Source organism: Muscardinus avellanarius, assembly GCF_963383645.1.
Source record: "Muscardinus avellanarius genome assembly, chromosome: 8".
Classification (NCBI taxonomy): domain Eukaryota; kingdom Metazoa; phylum Chordata; class Mammalia; order Rodentia; family Gliridae; genus Muscardinus; species Muscardinus avellanarius.
Window position 1 is genome coordinate 82,401,126 of NC_137794.1, and position 18,993 is coordinate 82,420,118.

Genomic DNA, 18,993 nt, shown 5'->3' on the forward strand with positions numbered 1-18,993 from the left:
AGAGGTTCAACTCCAGCCAGGCATGGTGGCACACACTTTTATTTCTAGTGTTCAGGACCCTGAGACCAGAGGGTCATAGTTTGTGGACAGCCTAAGCTACTTAGTGAGGCCCTTTGTAACTCAGTGAGACCCTGTTTAAAAGAAAGAAACAAACAAACAAAAAAATAGTGTTGAGGGTGTAGCTCAGAGGTAGAATGCCCCTGGGTTCCATCCCATTACCACAAAGAAAGAAAGAAAGAAAGAAAGAAAGAAAGAAAGAAAGAAAGAAAGGAAGGAAGAAAGAAAATCTCAACTCCCCTTTTGCCTGACAGTTTCTTGCACTCTAATCTAAATCAGTTTCCATTAGAGGCTCAACCCCTCTTTATCTGGAAGTTTCTGTACTTTAACCCGAATTTGTGTGTTCCTATTAGAAATTCAACCCCTCTTTTGCCTGGAGGATTTTTATATTCTCCTGAGACGTTTCTGAGATGTCTCTGGCCATTTTCCTTGTGGGATTTTTTGGAAACCTCTTAGCAATAGGCAGGCTGGTATCAACCCCAGCTAGGTCCCCAAGAAATGATATTAAGCCTTATGAAGATGCCAAAAGAACCACAAATTAGGACTCCACTCTCACTCCATCCATATCAGATATAATCACACAACCACCAAGATACCCTGACCATCAAGGAAATATTTTGCCAATTCCTGCGGTGTTTCTTACCTTCGTTCATGAACAGTCACCTTTTCACTGCAGTTTTTGCTAGGACCCTTACCCTGTGTTGCCAAGTGACTTTTGCCACCATTTCTCAACCAATGAAGAATCTGCCAAGATGCTCTCAGCATCCAGGGGCTACCTAACAAGGAATTAGGACTTGTTTCCCATGAGTGGGCAGCCTCTGCAACTCACCCAATTGTCAGGGATTCCAGACTCACACCCAATTGTTAGAAACAGGTTCTAGGGAAGCCATAAATAAAAAACCATAAAATCCGGGCATGGTGGTGCATGCTTTTAATCCCCACACTTGGGAGGTGGAGACAGGAGGATCATGCAGGTTTGAAGCCAGCCTCGCTGGCTTAAGAGACCCTGTTTCTAAAAAAAAAAAAAAAAAAAAAAAAAAAAAAAATATATATATATATATATATATATATATATATATATATATATATGAATGTAGTAGGTCTGAGAGTGTAGCCCAGAGGTAGAAGGGGTTCCGGGAACCCCAGTACTAACAACAATAACAAAAAAACTCATAAAATCAAAAGTAACTTTTACTTTTGCAAGTATTTGCAAGGCAATTTATTTCTGTGTAGAAGCATATGTGAATGATAAAAATCTGGTAAGCAAGCAGGTAGTTCACTTGGTTTTTGTCCCTAATGTTCCTCTGCCCCTGGCCCTGATTGGTGAGGGCCTGTGTTTACAACTGCAAAATTGACATCATTCTAAAACAGTAGGTGTAAACAAAGTTAAACTTTCTAGAAGATTCTTGTTTAACTAAAGGTTATATGACCTTAGATGGAAGATTCAGGTCAACCCAAAGTGATATGAGTTAAGATGGTTGACATTTTGGAAGACTCAGGTCAGCCAAAGTCATATGAGTTAAGATGAATGACAGGAAGATTGAGGGAGAGAAGCATACAGATACTTGAACCATATTACAAAATGAATGCCTATGTAAAGAGTATACTTTTTGTAATTGCTACTTCAATAGAAAAGATTGTCTTTATTCCTAACATATATGTAACATATACATGCATAAGTATATATGTGTGCCAGTATGTAAGTGTATATCAATATTTGAGTGTTGCCGGGCATGGTGGCGCACATTTGTTATCCCCGTGCTTGGGAGGTGGAGACAGGCAGATCGCACAGGTTCGAAGTCACCTGCGCTGGCTTAAGAGATCCTGTTTTTAAATAAAAAGTATAAAATAGGTCTGGGAGTGTAGCCCGGAGGTAGAAGGGCTTCCAAGAACCCCAGTACCACAAAAAAATTTTTTTTGAGTGTTAATTAAAACATAACAATATGCTAGGCATAGGCAGTAAAGACAGTTTTGCCACAATATTTAATTAGTTTAACATTTAAACTGATAAAACAGTAAAAATGTGTTGGGAAATATTCATGCAAGACTGCATTAAAATTATTTTCTTTAAAGATACGCACTAAAAAGTAGCCATTTTTAAAATGTTTATCAAAGTTTGCAAAAAATAATAGAAACATAATGCACAAGTAAACAGTAAGGAATGAAAAATTACTAGGAAATTTTTACCATGAAGCAAAATTTTTAAAATGATATGATTGCCCCTTCTGATCATGGTCAATGCATTACTATTGGGTCTTTGTATAAAAAGTTGTGATTAATGTCACTATTGTCCCTTCTCCTTTTATCCTACAGACATTTAAGAGAAACAACTAGATTTGTCCATTCTGTCAGTTATAATAACATTGTTTTCTCAACCTTCTTGCTTTACCTATATATGTCTGTGGGCCTGTGAGTGACTTTATACAGCACATGTAATCTTTAGCTTCTTTTATTGGGGAGGGGTACCTGGAATGGAACCCAGGGGCATTGTACCTCCCAGATACATTTTCAGCCCTAGTTTTTAGTCTTTTTATTTTTGAAACAGGGTCTCATTGATTTGCAAAGGGCTTCACTAAGTAGCTGAGGCTGTCCGAACCTCAATCATCCCGTCTCCCCCTCCCGAATGCTGAGATTATAAGCATGCACCACTACGCCCAGCTCTATCTGGCTTCTTGATTGCAAGCAACAGAAACCCTCAGTACTGGTTAATTTACTAAAAAATTTGAAATGTAGCCTGTAACTTCTGGAATTGAAGAAAGAGTTGAAAGCCATGCTCAGGAAATGATAGACATCAAGATCATCATGAGCTTTTGATACATGAGCAGTCTAATCAGTTTTCTACAGCCACCATTGTCACCAAATCCTGCCCTACTCCTGCTGTCTCTGCCACCATCATGATCTGATTTCCTACATATCTCCTACTTGTGCTCCCTGTGCTCCCCCAGGCCAAAGTCATATGAACATTTCCTCACTGCTAAAGGGCAGAGAAAACACATGTCTCCTCTCTTTCCATTTCTTTTCCAGAAGATGAGGTATTGTCTACTTTCTATACTAAACACAATGCAAGTTACCCAAGAATAGAAACAGAGATTGATGTAGAACAGACAAAAAATGACAAAGGTTTACTGTAATTTCTAATTAGCTCGACTTTTTATTACATATTTATTCATTTATTTATTTATATTTACATTTTTATCAATCCTAGTTTTAAAAGGTTATGAAGGCCAAAGAATCAGATAAATATTATATATATGGTATGGTCTATTTTTGGCCAAAATTTTATGATGAAAGCTTTCTTTAAGAAAGGTAAAAAAAATTATATAGTAAATGCAGTATACTCACAATATGAATTTGAAACACATTTTGCTATATTTGCTTTGTCACATATCTAGTCATATGAACATATATATCCATGAATTTATTCTATATTTTACTACCTTACAAATTTGATCTGTGTATATGTTATCTTGAGTAGCATTACCTGGCTTTTAAAATCATTGCCCTTTCTTTTTAAGGTAAAATTTACCTATAATTAAATGCATAACCATCATAGACTATAACATTTACAACACTTAATAAGTTTTTATGAACTGCATACATTTGTATAACACAAAATTCTATCAGGAATATAATAATCTCAGAAATTTCTTTATGCCTTTCTAAGTCATTCTCTGTTTTCAAATCCCCAAATGTGACCTTTTTTCTGTTTTATTTTCCCAAAGGATTAAATTTGCTTGTTTGGAAAATTTATATGAATAATAGAGTATGCACGGTTTTGTGTAAAGCTTCTTGTATTTGGCATAATGATTCTTTGCTTTTTTTTTTTTTTTTTTTTTACTGGGGAATGGATTCAGGGGCATTCTACCTCTAAGCTACACCCCAGGCTCTATTATTTTTTGTTTCAAACAGAAAACACAGTCTTACTAAGTTGTGAAGAGCCTTGATAATAAGTTGCTGAGGCTAATTTCAAACCTGTGATCCTTCTCTCAGCCTCCTGAATACTGGGATTATAGGTATATACTACCACACCTAGTTCAAATGTAGGATTTTGACAATACATATAATCAAAATTATGTGAACATATATGAACATATCTCATTATTTGAGCAAACAAATATAGTATAAATATGTGAAAATACAGGCAGTAAAAATTTATTAAATTTTCTAAATGTTTATTATATTGTAGCAGAATTTCTATATTCTTCTGATTTGGACTTTTCCTTTTCCTAAATTTTATAATGAATAAATATATATGTATACATATATATGCATATATGTAATGGAACAAAGTATATTATTTTATAAATAGTATATATTTTCTAATTCCTAACATGTGTGTAATACAAAAAGAATAAATATTATTTGGCTTTGTTCCAACATTTTTTTAAACAAATTTTTTATTGAACATAAATGGTATACATTTAAACTATACTTGGTGCCCTCTCCCCCCCGCCTTCCAACATTTTTTATAGCCATATATCCTACTAAATTTATTTGGCCTAGATTCTATTCAGAAATATATGTTGATCATAATGTATGAATAATAATCACAGGATCTCAAATTGAATTGAGCGGTTATAAGTCAATACTTTATAAAGGTTCATCAGGTATTTGTAGTTATTTCATACTACTAATATTTACAAAACACTCACAACCCATATTAAGTATGGCAATAAATATTTTTCTGGTGGTTTTTAATGGGAATAAGCAGATACAGCCTAATAGATTTAATATATAATGAAAATTTATTACAATCTATAATATCACATGCTGAAACTTCAATAAAAGCTCAGATATTGACTGAATTTTTAACTTGGTTTTTAGCAACTAATTGGGGACCTTCCCTGACTAATATATCTTAATGATTTTTAAAAATAAACAGCAAAATAAAAAATTCACAAAGCACGTGTTCTCTGACCACAAAGCAAGGCAATTAAATTTAAAAAAAGATTTATTTTGAGCAAATAGTTGATAAATATAGTGAAAAAATATCAAAAAAGAAGTGAAAGATACCAAATACAAATTGTATTAATACCTTTAGTTTTACAGAAAAAATTAAATGAAGCAACAATGAAGTTGTGACTGAGTAATTTATTTATTTTAATAAATATATAAATGTGTAAGCTTTGTGTAGAGCCAGGTGTTGATTCTTCATCATACCCTGACAAGTCTTCTGATTTTCTTTTTGAAGAGCTATGTTCAAATCTTATGTTCAATCTTAACTTTATACACATTGTTTATCTTCTCTGAGCTGCACTTCCTGTAAAGTAAAATTAATCAAACTGACATAGTGGAATTATGGGGATATTAAATAATATGAAGAACATGAAATAGTTTCAGAATCAATGTTATATCCATATCTGTGATCCTTTTATAGTTATATCATTTTGTTCTCATTTTATTCTTTTATTCCCGTGGAGAAATGGAATGTAATTCAAGTTTGTATTTCCTGAACATATGATATGCAATAAAATAATTTTGCCTGTGAGCTTCCTTTCTAGCTCCCTCTCTTTGTTACTTAGACCTGGTAAAGTGCACTTCCAGCCAAGTCACAGCAGGCCCTACAGGGCTGCAGCAGAGCACTATGTGGGGTATTCTGCAAAACAGACCCAAGGTCATGGTGAAGGTCAGGGCTTATCCGTGGCGACAGAGGAGACTAATGTCACAAAGTTGAACTGACCTTAACCTGGGGACATTTGAGAGGGGTTGGCAACTGCTATGGATGGCATTTTTTTAAGTAAGGAGGTTTTCTTTGAAAGGGCTAGCTAGATAAGATTTGACTTATTAAACTCATCATACCTATCAGCAAGATGAGAGGTAGATTTTTCTCCATAGACTTCTCTTCAGACTCTTGATTGTATCCTTTGATGCACAGAAGTTTTTAATTTGATAGTATTTCATTTATGAATTCTCAGTTTTACTTCTTAAGCCTTAGATGTCTTGTTGAGGAGGTTTCTATCCATGCATATATGTTGGAGAATGGGTTCTATGTTTTCTAGTAATTGCAATGTTTCTGATTTAATTTCTAGTTGGTTTATTATCTTGACTTAGCTTTTGTGCGCTGTGAGAAATAGGGGTCTCTTTGCAGTATTCTACCTATGGATATTCAGCTTTTCCATTTGTTGAAAAGGTGGTCTTTTCTACCACATACATTTTTAGATCTTTGTAAAAAATTAAATGAATATAAGTGTATCTTTGTATCTTTATTCTATCCCCTTTGTTTATGTATCTGCTTTTGTGCCAGTAAAGTGATTTTTATTACAGTAACTTTGTAGTATACTTTGAAATCAACATTTATTGGCCATTTGGATTTCTTCTTTTGTGAAGTGTCTATTTATTTCACTTGCCCATTTTTTGATTGGATTATTTGTTTTCTAGTGCTGAGTTTCTTTTGTTCTCTGCATAGTCCCGATATTAGTCCTCTATTAGAGGAGTAGGTGATAAAAATTTTCTCCTATTCTTTCAGCTCTCTGTTGAGATTCTTGATAGTTTCCTTTACCTTACAGAAGCTCTTCAGTTTAATGCAATCTACCTTTTAGTTTCTTGTGCCTTTGGGGTGTTGTTGAGAAAGTTTTTACCTATGCCTATGTGTTACAGTGTTGGACCTATGCCCACTTCAAGGAGCCTCAAGTTCTCTGGTCTAATTTCCAAGTCTTTGATCCATTTTGAATTGACTCTTGTGCAGGATGAGAAAGTGGGATTTATTTCCATTTTTCTACATATGGTTAACCAGTTTTGCCAACTCCATTTGTTTAACAGGCTATTTTTTCTCCATTGTATGTTTTTGGCCCCTTTATCAAAAATTAGTTGGCTGTAAGTGTGCAGATTTTTTCTGAGTCTTCTATTCTGCTCTATTGGTCTATGTATCTGTTTTGTGAAAGTACCATGCTGTTTTTATTACTATGATTTTGTAGCATGTTTAAAATGGTATTGTGATACCTCCTGCATGTTTTTTTTTGTTGCTGAGAACTACTTTGGCTATCCTGTTTTTTTTTTTTTTTTTTCCAAATGAATGTAAGGACTGATTTTTCTATGTCTGTGAGGAATGCCCTTGGTAATTTAATGGGTATTGCAATGAATATGTAGATCACTTTTGAAAGTATGGCCATTTTGATGATATTTATTCTTGCCTATCCATGAACATAGAAGATCTTTTTATCTTCTAAGATCTTCTTTGTTTTCTTTTTATTGTTTTATAATTTTCTTTGTAGAGGTCTTTTACCTCTTTGCTTAGGTTTATTTCTAAGTATTTTATTTTTGTGGGATATACTGAGTCAAAGTGCTTTCTGGATTTATATTTCAGTAGATTTATAGTTGTTATACAGACAATTTTCTGATTTTTTAAGATTGACTTTGCATCCAGATACTTTGCCGAATTTGTTTATCAGTTCTATAAGCTTTCTGGTTGAGTTTGTTGTGTCCTCTTAGAATCATGTCATCTGAAAATAGTGAAAGTTTGAGTTCTTTTTCGATTGTACCTATTTGATTTCCTTTTCTTGCCTTATTATGATGCCTCCTACAGGATTCTTTTGCTCAACTATTCTATTGCTTCAACTATTCTGGGTTTTTTGTTCTTTCTTATGAACCATAGGACCATTTTTCTAGTTCTATGAAAAATGGCATTGGTATTTTAATAGAGAATACATTGAATTTGTAGATTGCTTTTGAAATATGACCATTTTTACAATATTTATTCTGCCTTTTCAATAATATGGTAGGTCTTTCCATATTCTAAGGTCTTCATCAATTTCTTTCTACATTTAAAGTAAGGTTAGGAAGCCAAACGTGGTGGTGCAGGCTTATAATCCCAGTACTTTGGAGGCTGAGATAGGAGGATCACAGGTTCATGGCCAGCCTTTGCTACTTAGTGAGGCACTCCATAACTTCGTGCAACCTTATTTTAAAATAAAGAATAAAAATAGGACTAGTGATGTAGCTATGAGGTAGATTCCCTCTGGGTTCAATACCCAGTAACACACACACACACACACACACACACACACACACACACACACTCACAGAATAAAATATATGACTGAGGGTGTAGCTCAGAAGTAGAATGTCCCTGGGGTTCAACCTGCAGTACCCACACACACACACACACACACACACATATATATATATATATATATATATATATATATATATATATATATATATATATTATATTTCTCTTATGCTCTTGAGTTGTCTCGTGCTCTCCCTTGAACGTATATCCTTACTCTTTCTTAATAAACCTCTGCCTTTGTATTTGAAAATAAATAAAATAAAGTTAGGCCCATACAAGAAGATTTCACTACTAATCTCACTACATGTATGTGGAGGGAAGATGAGGGAGCAAGAGGGGAGAAGTTTATGAAGGGAAATACACAAAATTATATGTACATATATACTTTTGTGATTTTATGCATGTATGTTTATGATTTAAATCTCACCATGATGTATAACTACATTGTACAAATAAAGGTATAAAATTTTTAATATATGAAGGAAGAAGTTGAAGTTACATGGGCCTACTTGGCATATGCCTACCTGAGGCAACTTATGTGATTAATATGCTCTTTACACAAATTGAGCCAAGTTATCTGCAATCCCAAATTTATTTTCTCCAAAAAGTTTTTATGTTAAAGAATGTCTTTTGATGAGTAACTTTTCTGTGCTATCATTGAGAAGAGGTCTATAAAATGTAAATAATAGACATGTATGAAGCAGAATTGACATTAAGCTATAGGAAGCAAAGACCAAGAATCAAGTTCTCTTAAACGATGAAAGCACTCTTCAACACCCCTACACTGGGGCGAACTTTTGAGGTTGTCTCTTCATAAGCAAATAGTTTTCATTATATCTAGGAAGTAATCTCTGATATATGGTCATTGACTACCACAATGACTTGTTTTTGGCAAAGATAATGCTGTACAAGATGCTGTGTATCACAGAAAGTAATAAAGAGTAGTTTTCTTTCTTTCTTTCTTTCTTTTTTTTTTTTTGGTGGTACTGGGGTTCCTGGAAGCCCTTCTACCTCTGGGCTACACTCCCAGACCTATTTTATAGTTTTATTTGGAAACAGGGTCTCTTAAGCCAGTGTGGCTGGCTTCGAACCTGCGCGATCCTCCGCCTCCCAAGCACGGGGATTACAAGCGTGCGCCACCACGCCCGGCTAAAGAGTAATTTCTTTTTCTTTCTTTCTTTTTTTTTTTCTAAGCAGAGTGCCATGAATGTTTGTACTCTCAGTACTTGGGAGGGTAAGATAGAAGGATGGAAAATTCAAAGGCAGACTTGGCAATTTAGTGAGACCCAATTTCAATATAAAATTAACAAGAGATATTGATGTATCTTGTTCATAGAACACCCAGGGGTTCAATCTTCACTACTGCCAATAAAAGTGGTTTTACAACCTTTTTGGTTATTTTGTGGTACTAGGGATGAAACCCAGGGGCATTGTACCTCTGAACTACATCCCTAGCCCTATTTTTAGCCTTTAGTTTTGAAGCAGGGTCTCACTGAGTTGCAAAGGGCCTCGCTAAGTAGCTGAGGCTGTCTGTGATCAGTGACGTCTGGTCTCAGCCTCCTGAATGCTGGGAGTACAAGCGTGCACCACCACACCCAGCATAACAACCATTTTTACTAAATAATAATTAGAGTATAAAGTAAACATGAAGACCATAGGTGTATTGCTGTACAGAAGCTTTACATATGATTATGGTTTAATATTTTATATAAAATTAATGAAACAGGATGAAAGATTTCATTTCAGTAAGATATTTTATCAATAATATGACAATTTCTTTAAAATTATTCTTTTGATTACAATGGTATTTATTAAGTCAGGCACTTAATCATCACTAAAGATTTAATTTTGGATTGATTTAATGCTCTTAAAAATATCCTATTTTAATTACATTTTAAAATACAGCACAGACCATAACTTTGTATCTACTTATACACCTTATTTGCCCATCTTTTGAAGGTTTATTCCCTGCTGTACTTAATCTTGCTTCTAATGCAATCATCATGACCAATGCAACGTGTGGAGAAAGAGAACCTGAAATGTATTGCAAATTGGTGGAGCATGTCCCTGGACAGCCCGTGAGGAACCCACAATGTCGTATCTGCAATCAAAACAGCAGCAATCCATTCCGTATGTATTTTAAATGTATTTGTATTGCACTTAGTAGATGTTTATTTGAAACATTTTGAAGCCTAATTCCATTAAATTCCAAGGGCATGCAATCCTAAGAATTCCTGTAACCCTTCTTTCAATGTGAGCCTCTTTATATCCCCTGTATGTCACTTGGCAAACAATGAAGTTTCTTTTATGTCCCAGGTACAGTGTTTGGAAAGGATGGCATCTGAGGATGTGGTTATTCAGTCAGGGTTAATCATTCGTTACTTTTGTGCCAAGTACTGTGTTTGAGATCCAGGGGGAATAAGATATGGTCCTTGGCCTCAACTAGTGAGCCAATGGGCAAGATGCTGGCGATTGCTGTATACCCTGATAAATAAATACACCCCCCCACACACACACACAAGAATTAGAAGAATATCTTGTAGAAGAGAGAGGAGGGTCACAAAGTCAGTCTTGGTGTAAATAAAAGATTGACAGAGGAAGTGATAACTAAGCTGGTTATCAAGGACCAGTATGAGCTGAGCAGGTAAAGAGGTAAAGGAGGGGAGAGAAATCAGAATAAGATGGAAAAACTTACTTGCTCTGGGAGCTACAAGTAATTTGGGATGATTAGAACTGAAAGAAGGAGAAGGGGGAAGGCAAAGATATTCTCTCGAGTATGCTTGGATGAAAAAAGGAAGGATTGGCCAAGGAGGGTGGGATGCTGAGGTTTTTGAAAGCAGGAGAAAATTGTGCAGATTTAGATGTCAAGAGGCAAGGCAAGAGAAGTCTAAGACAAAACAGTGATGGAGATGATGTCTTTCTAGAGGTGAGAACAGATGAATCATTGAGCATAGGTATAAAACCTTAACTTTTGAGATATATACCCATTGATTGACCATTATCAGAAAGAAGAAGGATGGGCATTGGAAGATAGAAGAGAGTGTATGGGAGGCAATTCCTATTAGATGATCTTGATTTCCTTAATAAGATGTGAGTCTGGGATATTTGCTCATGAAAGAAGAAAAAAATATTTAGATGAGCATTTTGGAGCCCTAGAGATCACTGAGCCATAATGAGAATAAGGTGAGAGCTGCATATGGAGAAAAGTAGCATTAGCAAATATTTAGTCTCTTCTCATGGAGCATTACAAAGAGAGTGGAATGGAAGAACAATGCGACAAGAAAACTGAAGCAAAGTCCAGAAAATAAATGAGCTGATGGATTATTGGTTTCAGTTCCTTTAGGGAAGAAGATGAATTCTTTTTTTTAACAATTTTTTTATTGAACATAAATAGTATACATTTAAACTATATTTGGTGCCCTCTCCCCCCACCCCTGTTTTCCCTTCCCCCCTCCCACCAATGGTTGTCCAGGTTAACCATGTCATATTCATAATTTTACACATGTTCAGATGTAGACCCTCATTAATCAAGATCTGCCTTACTCCTCTCCTATCTTTCCATTCAAACTTTGCTGATATTTCCCCTCCATTATCTGGAGTCCCACTGGTATCCTCTGTGTTTCCTAGTTTGGGCATATTAGAGGAAACATATGTACCTTCTCCTGAAGAAGATGAATTCTGATGGAGAGAAACTGCCCTGGGTTCAGGCATTGGTGGTCTTGATGATTTCAAAGATAGTGTTAGGAAGCCTGGGAATATGAACCTGGTGGTGAAGGGATATAGGTAGGGATGGTAATAACATGTAGCTATGTGTTTAGTATGGGATAAGCAGAAAGAGAGAATTAGAAAAATAAAGCATATTAAAATCACATGTGTGTATAATATATATATATATATAATCACTTACTAAATATCAATACATTTATGAATTTTACAGTTAAACAATATTAAATATTTTATAAAATATACACATGTAAATTATATTTATACAGAAAGAAAAAATTTATACTATCATAGAAAAAGGATGATAGGTGCAGAGACTGCAGTAAAAAGTAATTGAGTGGAGACTCTTGGTTTGAAAAATGCATGAGATGCCCATGCCAAACTGAGTTTAAGACCTGTCACTTTCTTCAAAGTCCTGTATTTAGGGTCTCTGTGTCTCAGTGGACAATATCTATATTTAAACATTCCTACTCAATATTTTTGCATCAAGGCTAAAGATGAATCAATTGTTTTAGTAAAGCAAGATGCATATGAGGCTGGTTTTGTATTTCCCCATTTTTATTCTCTTGTAGTGTTTTTAAAGTAGTCACAAGCTGAAAATACTTTGTGTTATTTATTTTTAAATGACTAGCTTCACTACATTCAAAATTATGTTTCGGTACTAGAAATTTACAAAAAAATAAAACCTCACAAGAATAAGAATCTAGCAATAAGTCACACGAAAACATTTTAGTAAAAGTTGGAGCAACAGAGGATAAAATTCAGTGAACTACTAGAATAAATCTGGAAGGTCTGATTTTTAATTACAACACAAAGAAAATGAAACTTGAACTTCCTGACCCTTAATGGATTGATTGTGCTTCCCAAGGAAAATTTAGCTGTTTGAAAGGTTTACCTTAACCACTTCTTAGCCAAAACTCAGATTAGTGAGCTCCTGAGTTGACTAGAGGAGTTTATCTCTGCTGAGGATATTATATACTTCTATCCCTTTTGAAATAAGGGAACTCTGCCAACAATTAATCAGCATTTGCAAATTAATTATGATTAAATTTTTATAATGGGGATAATGGCTAATTGTTGATTCACCTCCCTGTCTTCCTTTCATGTCTAGTTTGCCTATGAATTTGACCTGAGGTGGCAGATATCAAAATTTCCAATTAGACAGCTTCTCTCACAATTACCTAACTGCCATGGGTTCTATTTGTTAATGTGGCTGTGCGTATGTTTTTCTATCACTTATTATACCCAAAATCTGTAGAGATGACTCAGGAAGATGCTTAGGAAATGTTTGCTGTGATATTTACTTTTCTTTACAAGCCATGCCAGAAATATTTCATTTATTGTTCTGATTCCTAATGTGCCAATTTGAGCTCCCACTCATACCACCAGGGGCCTTTGTTTGATATTTAGTTATGCTTCTGGTATTTGCTTGTTGTTATAAAGACAGCATCTTCCCTGGCTTCAACGGAATTTGACTAGCACTAATTATTAAATCTATCCAGCAATTTTACTTTTCATTAATTAAACAGGATGATTCATCTAATGAACCACTAATGAAATAAGGCTTGGTACAAAATAAAGTCCATCATCTGTTTGGTTGAATTTTTACCAATAAAAATGAAATATTGTTATTCTGTCCTATACTGTCATATCAGGATTTGGAAATATGTATAAACATCTATATTTGAAAGATGAATATTATGTGATAAATTACTCAAAAACATAGCCTTTAAGTTTTAAGTTGATGGTTATAACAGACGACCTAAATAAAATCAATATGAAATATAAATGTTCACAAATAAAAAAATTGTAAATTTTTTGAATATTTGGTTTCCTTTGAAGATGATTTTACTTTATTATTATATTCTCATTGCATGGATGACTTAGATTTTGCTTTATTTTTATTTCTAAAAGTTTATTAAGTATAGTTTTTCTCTAAGATTTAGAACAGTATATGTTTTGAAGAGATATACAATTTATTTTAAATATATTTATAATAATAAATAATTATTGTAGGATTCACTGGTAGCCTTGTGAGTGAAGGGATTTCACCCAAGATATTTTCAATGGCCAGTGACAAATAAGATAAATGAGAATATTCCATAATTTTCATGAAAATAAGAGAATACCTTTTAAAGAATTTTTTATTCTTTATTCTATGTTTTTAAAAAACCTATTATCATCTTCTAAACGTTCTTTATTTTATGAAGCAAAAGTGATAGACTATGATTTAATTGTAAAAGTAGATTAAAGATTACTATTATTTAGAATAATAAGTTAGAACTCCTACATCAATTCCACAAATCTCACACACACATTTATTTTTAATTTACTTTTTTCTCTGAAAGTTAAAAATCTGGAAACTTCTACTGTGAGTGTCGTTTCCCTCTTCTAGAGACAACATTCAGAGTTTAAGTGATTTGTCTATGGTCAGTTAAGTATTAAATGACAAGGCGAGGAGAAATATCTAGTGTTGCATATGAAAGCTCTTCATATTCCAAATTTTGTGCACTTTCATGATTAGAAGATAGCATTTTCATTATAAAATATGGTCGGATAACTACACTATGTAGAAAAATTGAGCACTCATGATTGTTCCTCTCAGAGATTCAATTTATCCATGATCTGAGCTCTTTTTTTTTTTAATTCAAAAAAGGATTGTTTTCATCTAAAGGGTTATCCATAGACCATTCATTTGAAACATTGTTTTTTGGAAATTAGTTTTATACAAGTTCTCAATACTGACACCTCAAAGCATACTTAAGCCATAATAAAAGGACGACTAGCAAAGAAATTTACCTACACAGTGTTTACATTTCTAAAGGCAGAGGATTTGTCTTCCAAGTGAGGTGTCATGAATTTAGAGACTCTCACTGCAGCCCTAAGAACAGAAGCAGCAAAATCCATGACCTCCACTCCTGCTCTCCTCCCCCATGTGTGGACTATGCCTGCTTACTTGACAGGAAAAGACAGAATTTGTGTGACTTGGAAAATGAGAAGCTAGGATTTTGGACATGAGCCAATGACTGGGAACCAAAATGTAATGAGGGCTTTGAATCCTAGGGCGAATGGCTGCCTTTGAGACACACTTTAGTGAAGGACAGCAGGGTTGTTAGTGTTTGTTATATCCCATTTTCTAGGTTTTTTAAATTTTTTTTTAGGGATACTGGAAATTGAATTTAGGGAAATTTTATCTCCAAGGCCCTTTTTTTATTGCCTTATTTTGTAACAGAATCTCAGTAAGTTGCTGAAGCTGGCCTTAAACCTGCTATCCTCCTGGCTTAGCCTCCCAAGTACTGGGATTACAGGCATAGTCCATCACACTTTGGCTTGTTTACATTTCATTTTCTATCTCCAGTCTCCATTTTGATTCCCAGAATCTCATCTGTCTGGGAGAAGGCTGAAGGAAGACTCATGTTTTTTTGGTAGGATGGAGTTTCATGTGCCTTGTCTCTTGCTTGCCATGATCATCCAGATGCCTCCACTAGAGTTAATGTTTTATGAGGCCAGAAAAATGTTGGATGGGAGATGTGAGGTCTCTTCCATTCTATTTTTAAATAGTGGTAGGAAAATGACAAGTTAAAGACTTGCTGCAAAGAGTGTCATAGGATGAATGTGACAGTATTTTATATTAAAACCAGACACATATTGTATTGTCCAAGTCCTGGTAATAAAGGATTTGTCAGGAAAGCAAATCTTCAAGTACCTTTCAACCACAATTTGGGATCTTATTTTTCTGTTAACAAAGTTGCTGGTAGACGAGAGCTCCCTCAAATAGTATAGTTTTTGCTTTTTGAAATGATTGACACATCAATTGGATTTCAATATGATTTCTTTGCACTTAATTTCTGTAGTGATCTTCAAAGTTGCCCATTTGAGTTGATGGCTGGAGTGCTGAACGGCTTCTTTTATAGCCTGAGCATTTAACCCATTTCTTACTACTTTGTATTAGGCTCTGAAAAAGTGCTCGTTGAATAAATTCTGTTGAAGATATTACTCTCTCTCTCTCTTTTTTAATGTTTGCTCTCAGCAGGAGAATGGTTTTAACGTAGTTATATGTTTTTCTTAAGAGAAGAAATACAGACTGATTATATCATCATTTCTTCTCCCTTCCCATTTTGTTGCTGACTCAACAGAGAGACACCCAATTACAAATGCTATTGATGGAAAGAACACCTGGTGGCAGAGTCCCAGTATTAAGAATGGAATTGAATACCATTATGTGACAATTACACTGGATTTACAACAGGTATAGTGCCTTTTCTCATTTTCCCACATTTGAAATCTTATTTTATATTTGCTATTCGTTTAGTTTTTGGGTGAAAAAATATACTTCCTTATCACCTTTCATTATTTTCTTGACATTGTGAACAAAGGGTCCTGTTCATTTGGTGTAGAGTCATTTAAAATTAGTTGGCACTTATTTCCAAACTAAGTAAGATTTGGAAATAAGATAACTAGGATGGATTTATATGAATGGTTTGTAAATGAATTATGAATTAGGAACTGAGTCTGGGCTAACTAGTCGGAACTGATGAAAACATGGACCAACAAAATTTTACAGAAGAAAATAATAATGATGTGATTCTTAATTTTTAAGATTAAAAATGTGCTCCCCCTCTGCTGATTTTGTGTGCACTTAAAGGTTCTGGGATAACAAGGCTCTTGAGTAAATTGCCTCTCATTACTGAGAGTTGAGCAAGCTGTGACAGTTGATTCTCAAATTAAACTTGGGCCACTAAATGAGGTAACAAGCCTTGTAGTTATATAAAATTGATGTTGGAAGTCATTCGAGTTTGTGTTCCACAGGCCTAGATGCCTTCTCTGCTTAATTTCATTTCAAAAGGAGATTATTAATCAAGAATCACCATTGCTCCAAATTATTTAAGCTTCTAAATGGATTTAGGATGGGATTTGAAAAGCCATGTTCCTATAATTTTATTGTTATTTCAAATATAAAGATTAATTTCATTGGCAAGACTGGAAATGTTGAACTTAGATGACTTCTTTGATTCAAACTATTTCTCTTTTGCCTTCTGGTATCAGTATAGGAAAGACAACCAGGCCGTCTCCCTGGAGCAGTGTGGAAATAATGCAGCAAGAGAATTTGGGGTTGGTACAGTGAGGATAATCAAAATACTTATCGACATATACTATACACTATAGAGGTCATGGTATTTAGAGGTTGCTAACGTGTGGGGAAACACCTGTCAGTGGGCTAGATTGGCACTAGACATAGGAGTTCAACCTCATTCCTCCACAATGGGACTCACCCCGTTTTGGCAAGACCTCTATGCATCCCATTTTGGTGAGAGCATCCATGTATCCAGAGCAACAAAGAGCTGGTTGGGGAGTAAGCAGGCTGGCAGGAGCTGGGCCTCCTTTTGGGGTTCTTCAGGACCTAAGTGACTACACAGCACCAGGGGCCTAGTGCAACTAAATCACCAACTGGCACGGATTTATTTCTACCCATATTAGTGTATAGAAGCCAAATGTCAGGCCTGAGTTAGTGATATTTCCCAAAATGTCTCTGAGCACTCTCTGGGAAGGGCAACGCAAACTACCATGTTGATCTGTCCTGCTTTAGATCAATTAATCCTGTCCGTGGGTTCCCTAGGGATCCTAGCCTCAAAACGAACTTTATCCTCCTCTGGATAAAGACAGCTTGGTTCTTTATCGATCGTAGTAGTTCTCTTTTTATGTGATCATTGAAAGTCGGCCTTCTCAATCAAGAGTGAGTCCACTGCCCATTGACTCAGGTCATCTCCTGGGATAGGGAATCAATATGTAGTGATGGTTTATTGCTCTGGTTTACTCTCTACTTATTCTTTCAGACTGTGCATGGAGCAAGGGAGTCAATTATTAAATATAATTTGCACAAATCACTTAAACTACACTTTGAGCTTGACCACAGTGTTATTTATCTGTTATCAAACATAGCAGCATTTTCCCTTTCCAATATACAGCTGGATGGTGCAACAACAAGTTTTTACTAAATCATTTCTCTCCAACTTTTCTGTCATTAATTTAGCAAATCAAGGAATTCACCCAAAAGACAAAGGTGTTTTTTTTTCAGTTTTTTTCTAAATTTGTTTTACATTTTAATTCATCCATTCTTATACAGTATCTTAAGAATTATGTGGATTTATTTTTCTGTTTTTACTTCTTCCCAGGTAGGATAGTAGCCTAAAGATGAGTAAATACTCCAAGGCATTTTTGATAGGCCAATCTCTCTAATAAGTGGTAGAATTCTGTTCATAATCAGGAGCCTGAAATTCCTACCTGAATCCTGGAATTCACCAAGTAGTATTGGTACAGAAGCTATGTTGTCAAACGGTGTAATGTTTCAGGATGGTGCCTGCTCATATTCTTATTTACTTCAGTCTTCTCATACTTCCAGAAAATCAACCATCAATGTGTATAAGAGAAGCAAAGTACATAATATGTAAAATGAGATAAATATTCACTTCTACTCCACTCAATATTTGAATTTAGTGAACTGTTTAATTGTGTGAGTTAAGGGTGATTTGTAAGCTGGTTTTGTGCTGGAATTCTTCAATCAAGAAGGGATTTCTTCTCATTTGGCCTCAGACTTTAGAAGAACAAACTGTGGACATATGCATGGTACTTTTTCAGCTATGGAGCAAAGCTAAAAAAAAAAATTAATGCATTGGCAAGAAAGAAAATAAGGACATTGTTTACTTTTCTTCTCACAATAAACCTGTAAGGCAGATAGTCTAATTATTTTGATTTAATAGTGGAAGAACACTGAGACTTAAGTGACTTGGCTTTCTTTACAAAGCTTCATATAGTCAAGGCTAGAATTCCAACCTGAACTGTGTAGATCTGGAACCCAAATTATATAAGTATTTCCTAATATGGTTCTGAAGATCCAAGCCTAGGGAGCTTATGAAAATTCTTGGTATAGATTTTCAAGAGGATTATACATAGTCTAGGATCAAGGAATACTGCACTCTATCCTCTTGGATCTTATAAGAGGCTATAGCAATACCTGTTTTATTATAAAAATAGAGCTCTCGTTTTCTAGTTTGTTCTACTATACCTACAAACTGGTATGACTTTTGACTTTTCCACTTATAGCATGAAGGATTAATTGTTTATTCAGCATAATATAAACTAATACCCAGCTGGAAGTCAAGAAATTGTAAGAAATAGATAAATAGTCTTATATATGTGTTTGTCAT

At 34.7% G+C, this 18,993-nt stretch overlaps 1 protein-coding gene across 2 annotated transcripts in view; it reads left to right on the forward strand.

Annotated features, from left to right (window-relative positions):
- Positions 1–18,993, forward strand: part of LAMA2 (laminin subunit alpha 2) — a gene marked incomplete at both ends in the record, with an annotated part of 652,317 nt that overhangs the window by 167,665 nt on the left and 465,659 nt on the right. For both annotated transcript variants that reach the window (XM_080699817.1, XM_080699818.1), the window contains 2 exons: positions 10,025–10,195; positions 15,925–16,037. In XM_080699817.1, the coding sequence (XP_080555943.1) occupies positions 10,025–10,195; positions 15,925–16,037 (284 nt within the window). The remainder of the gene's footprint in view (positions 1–10,024; positions 10,196–15,924; positions 16,038–18,993) is intronic.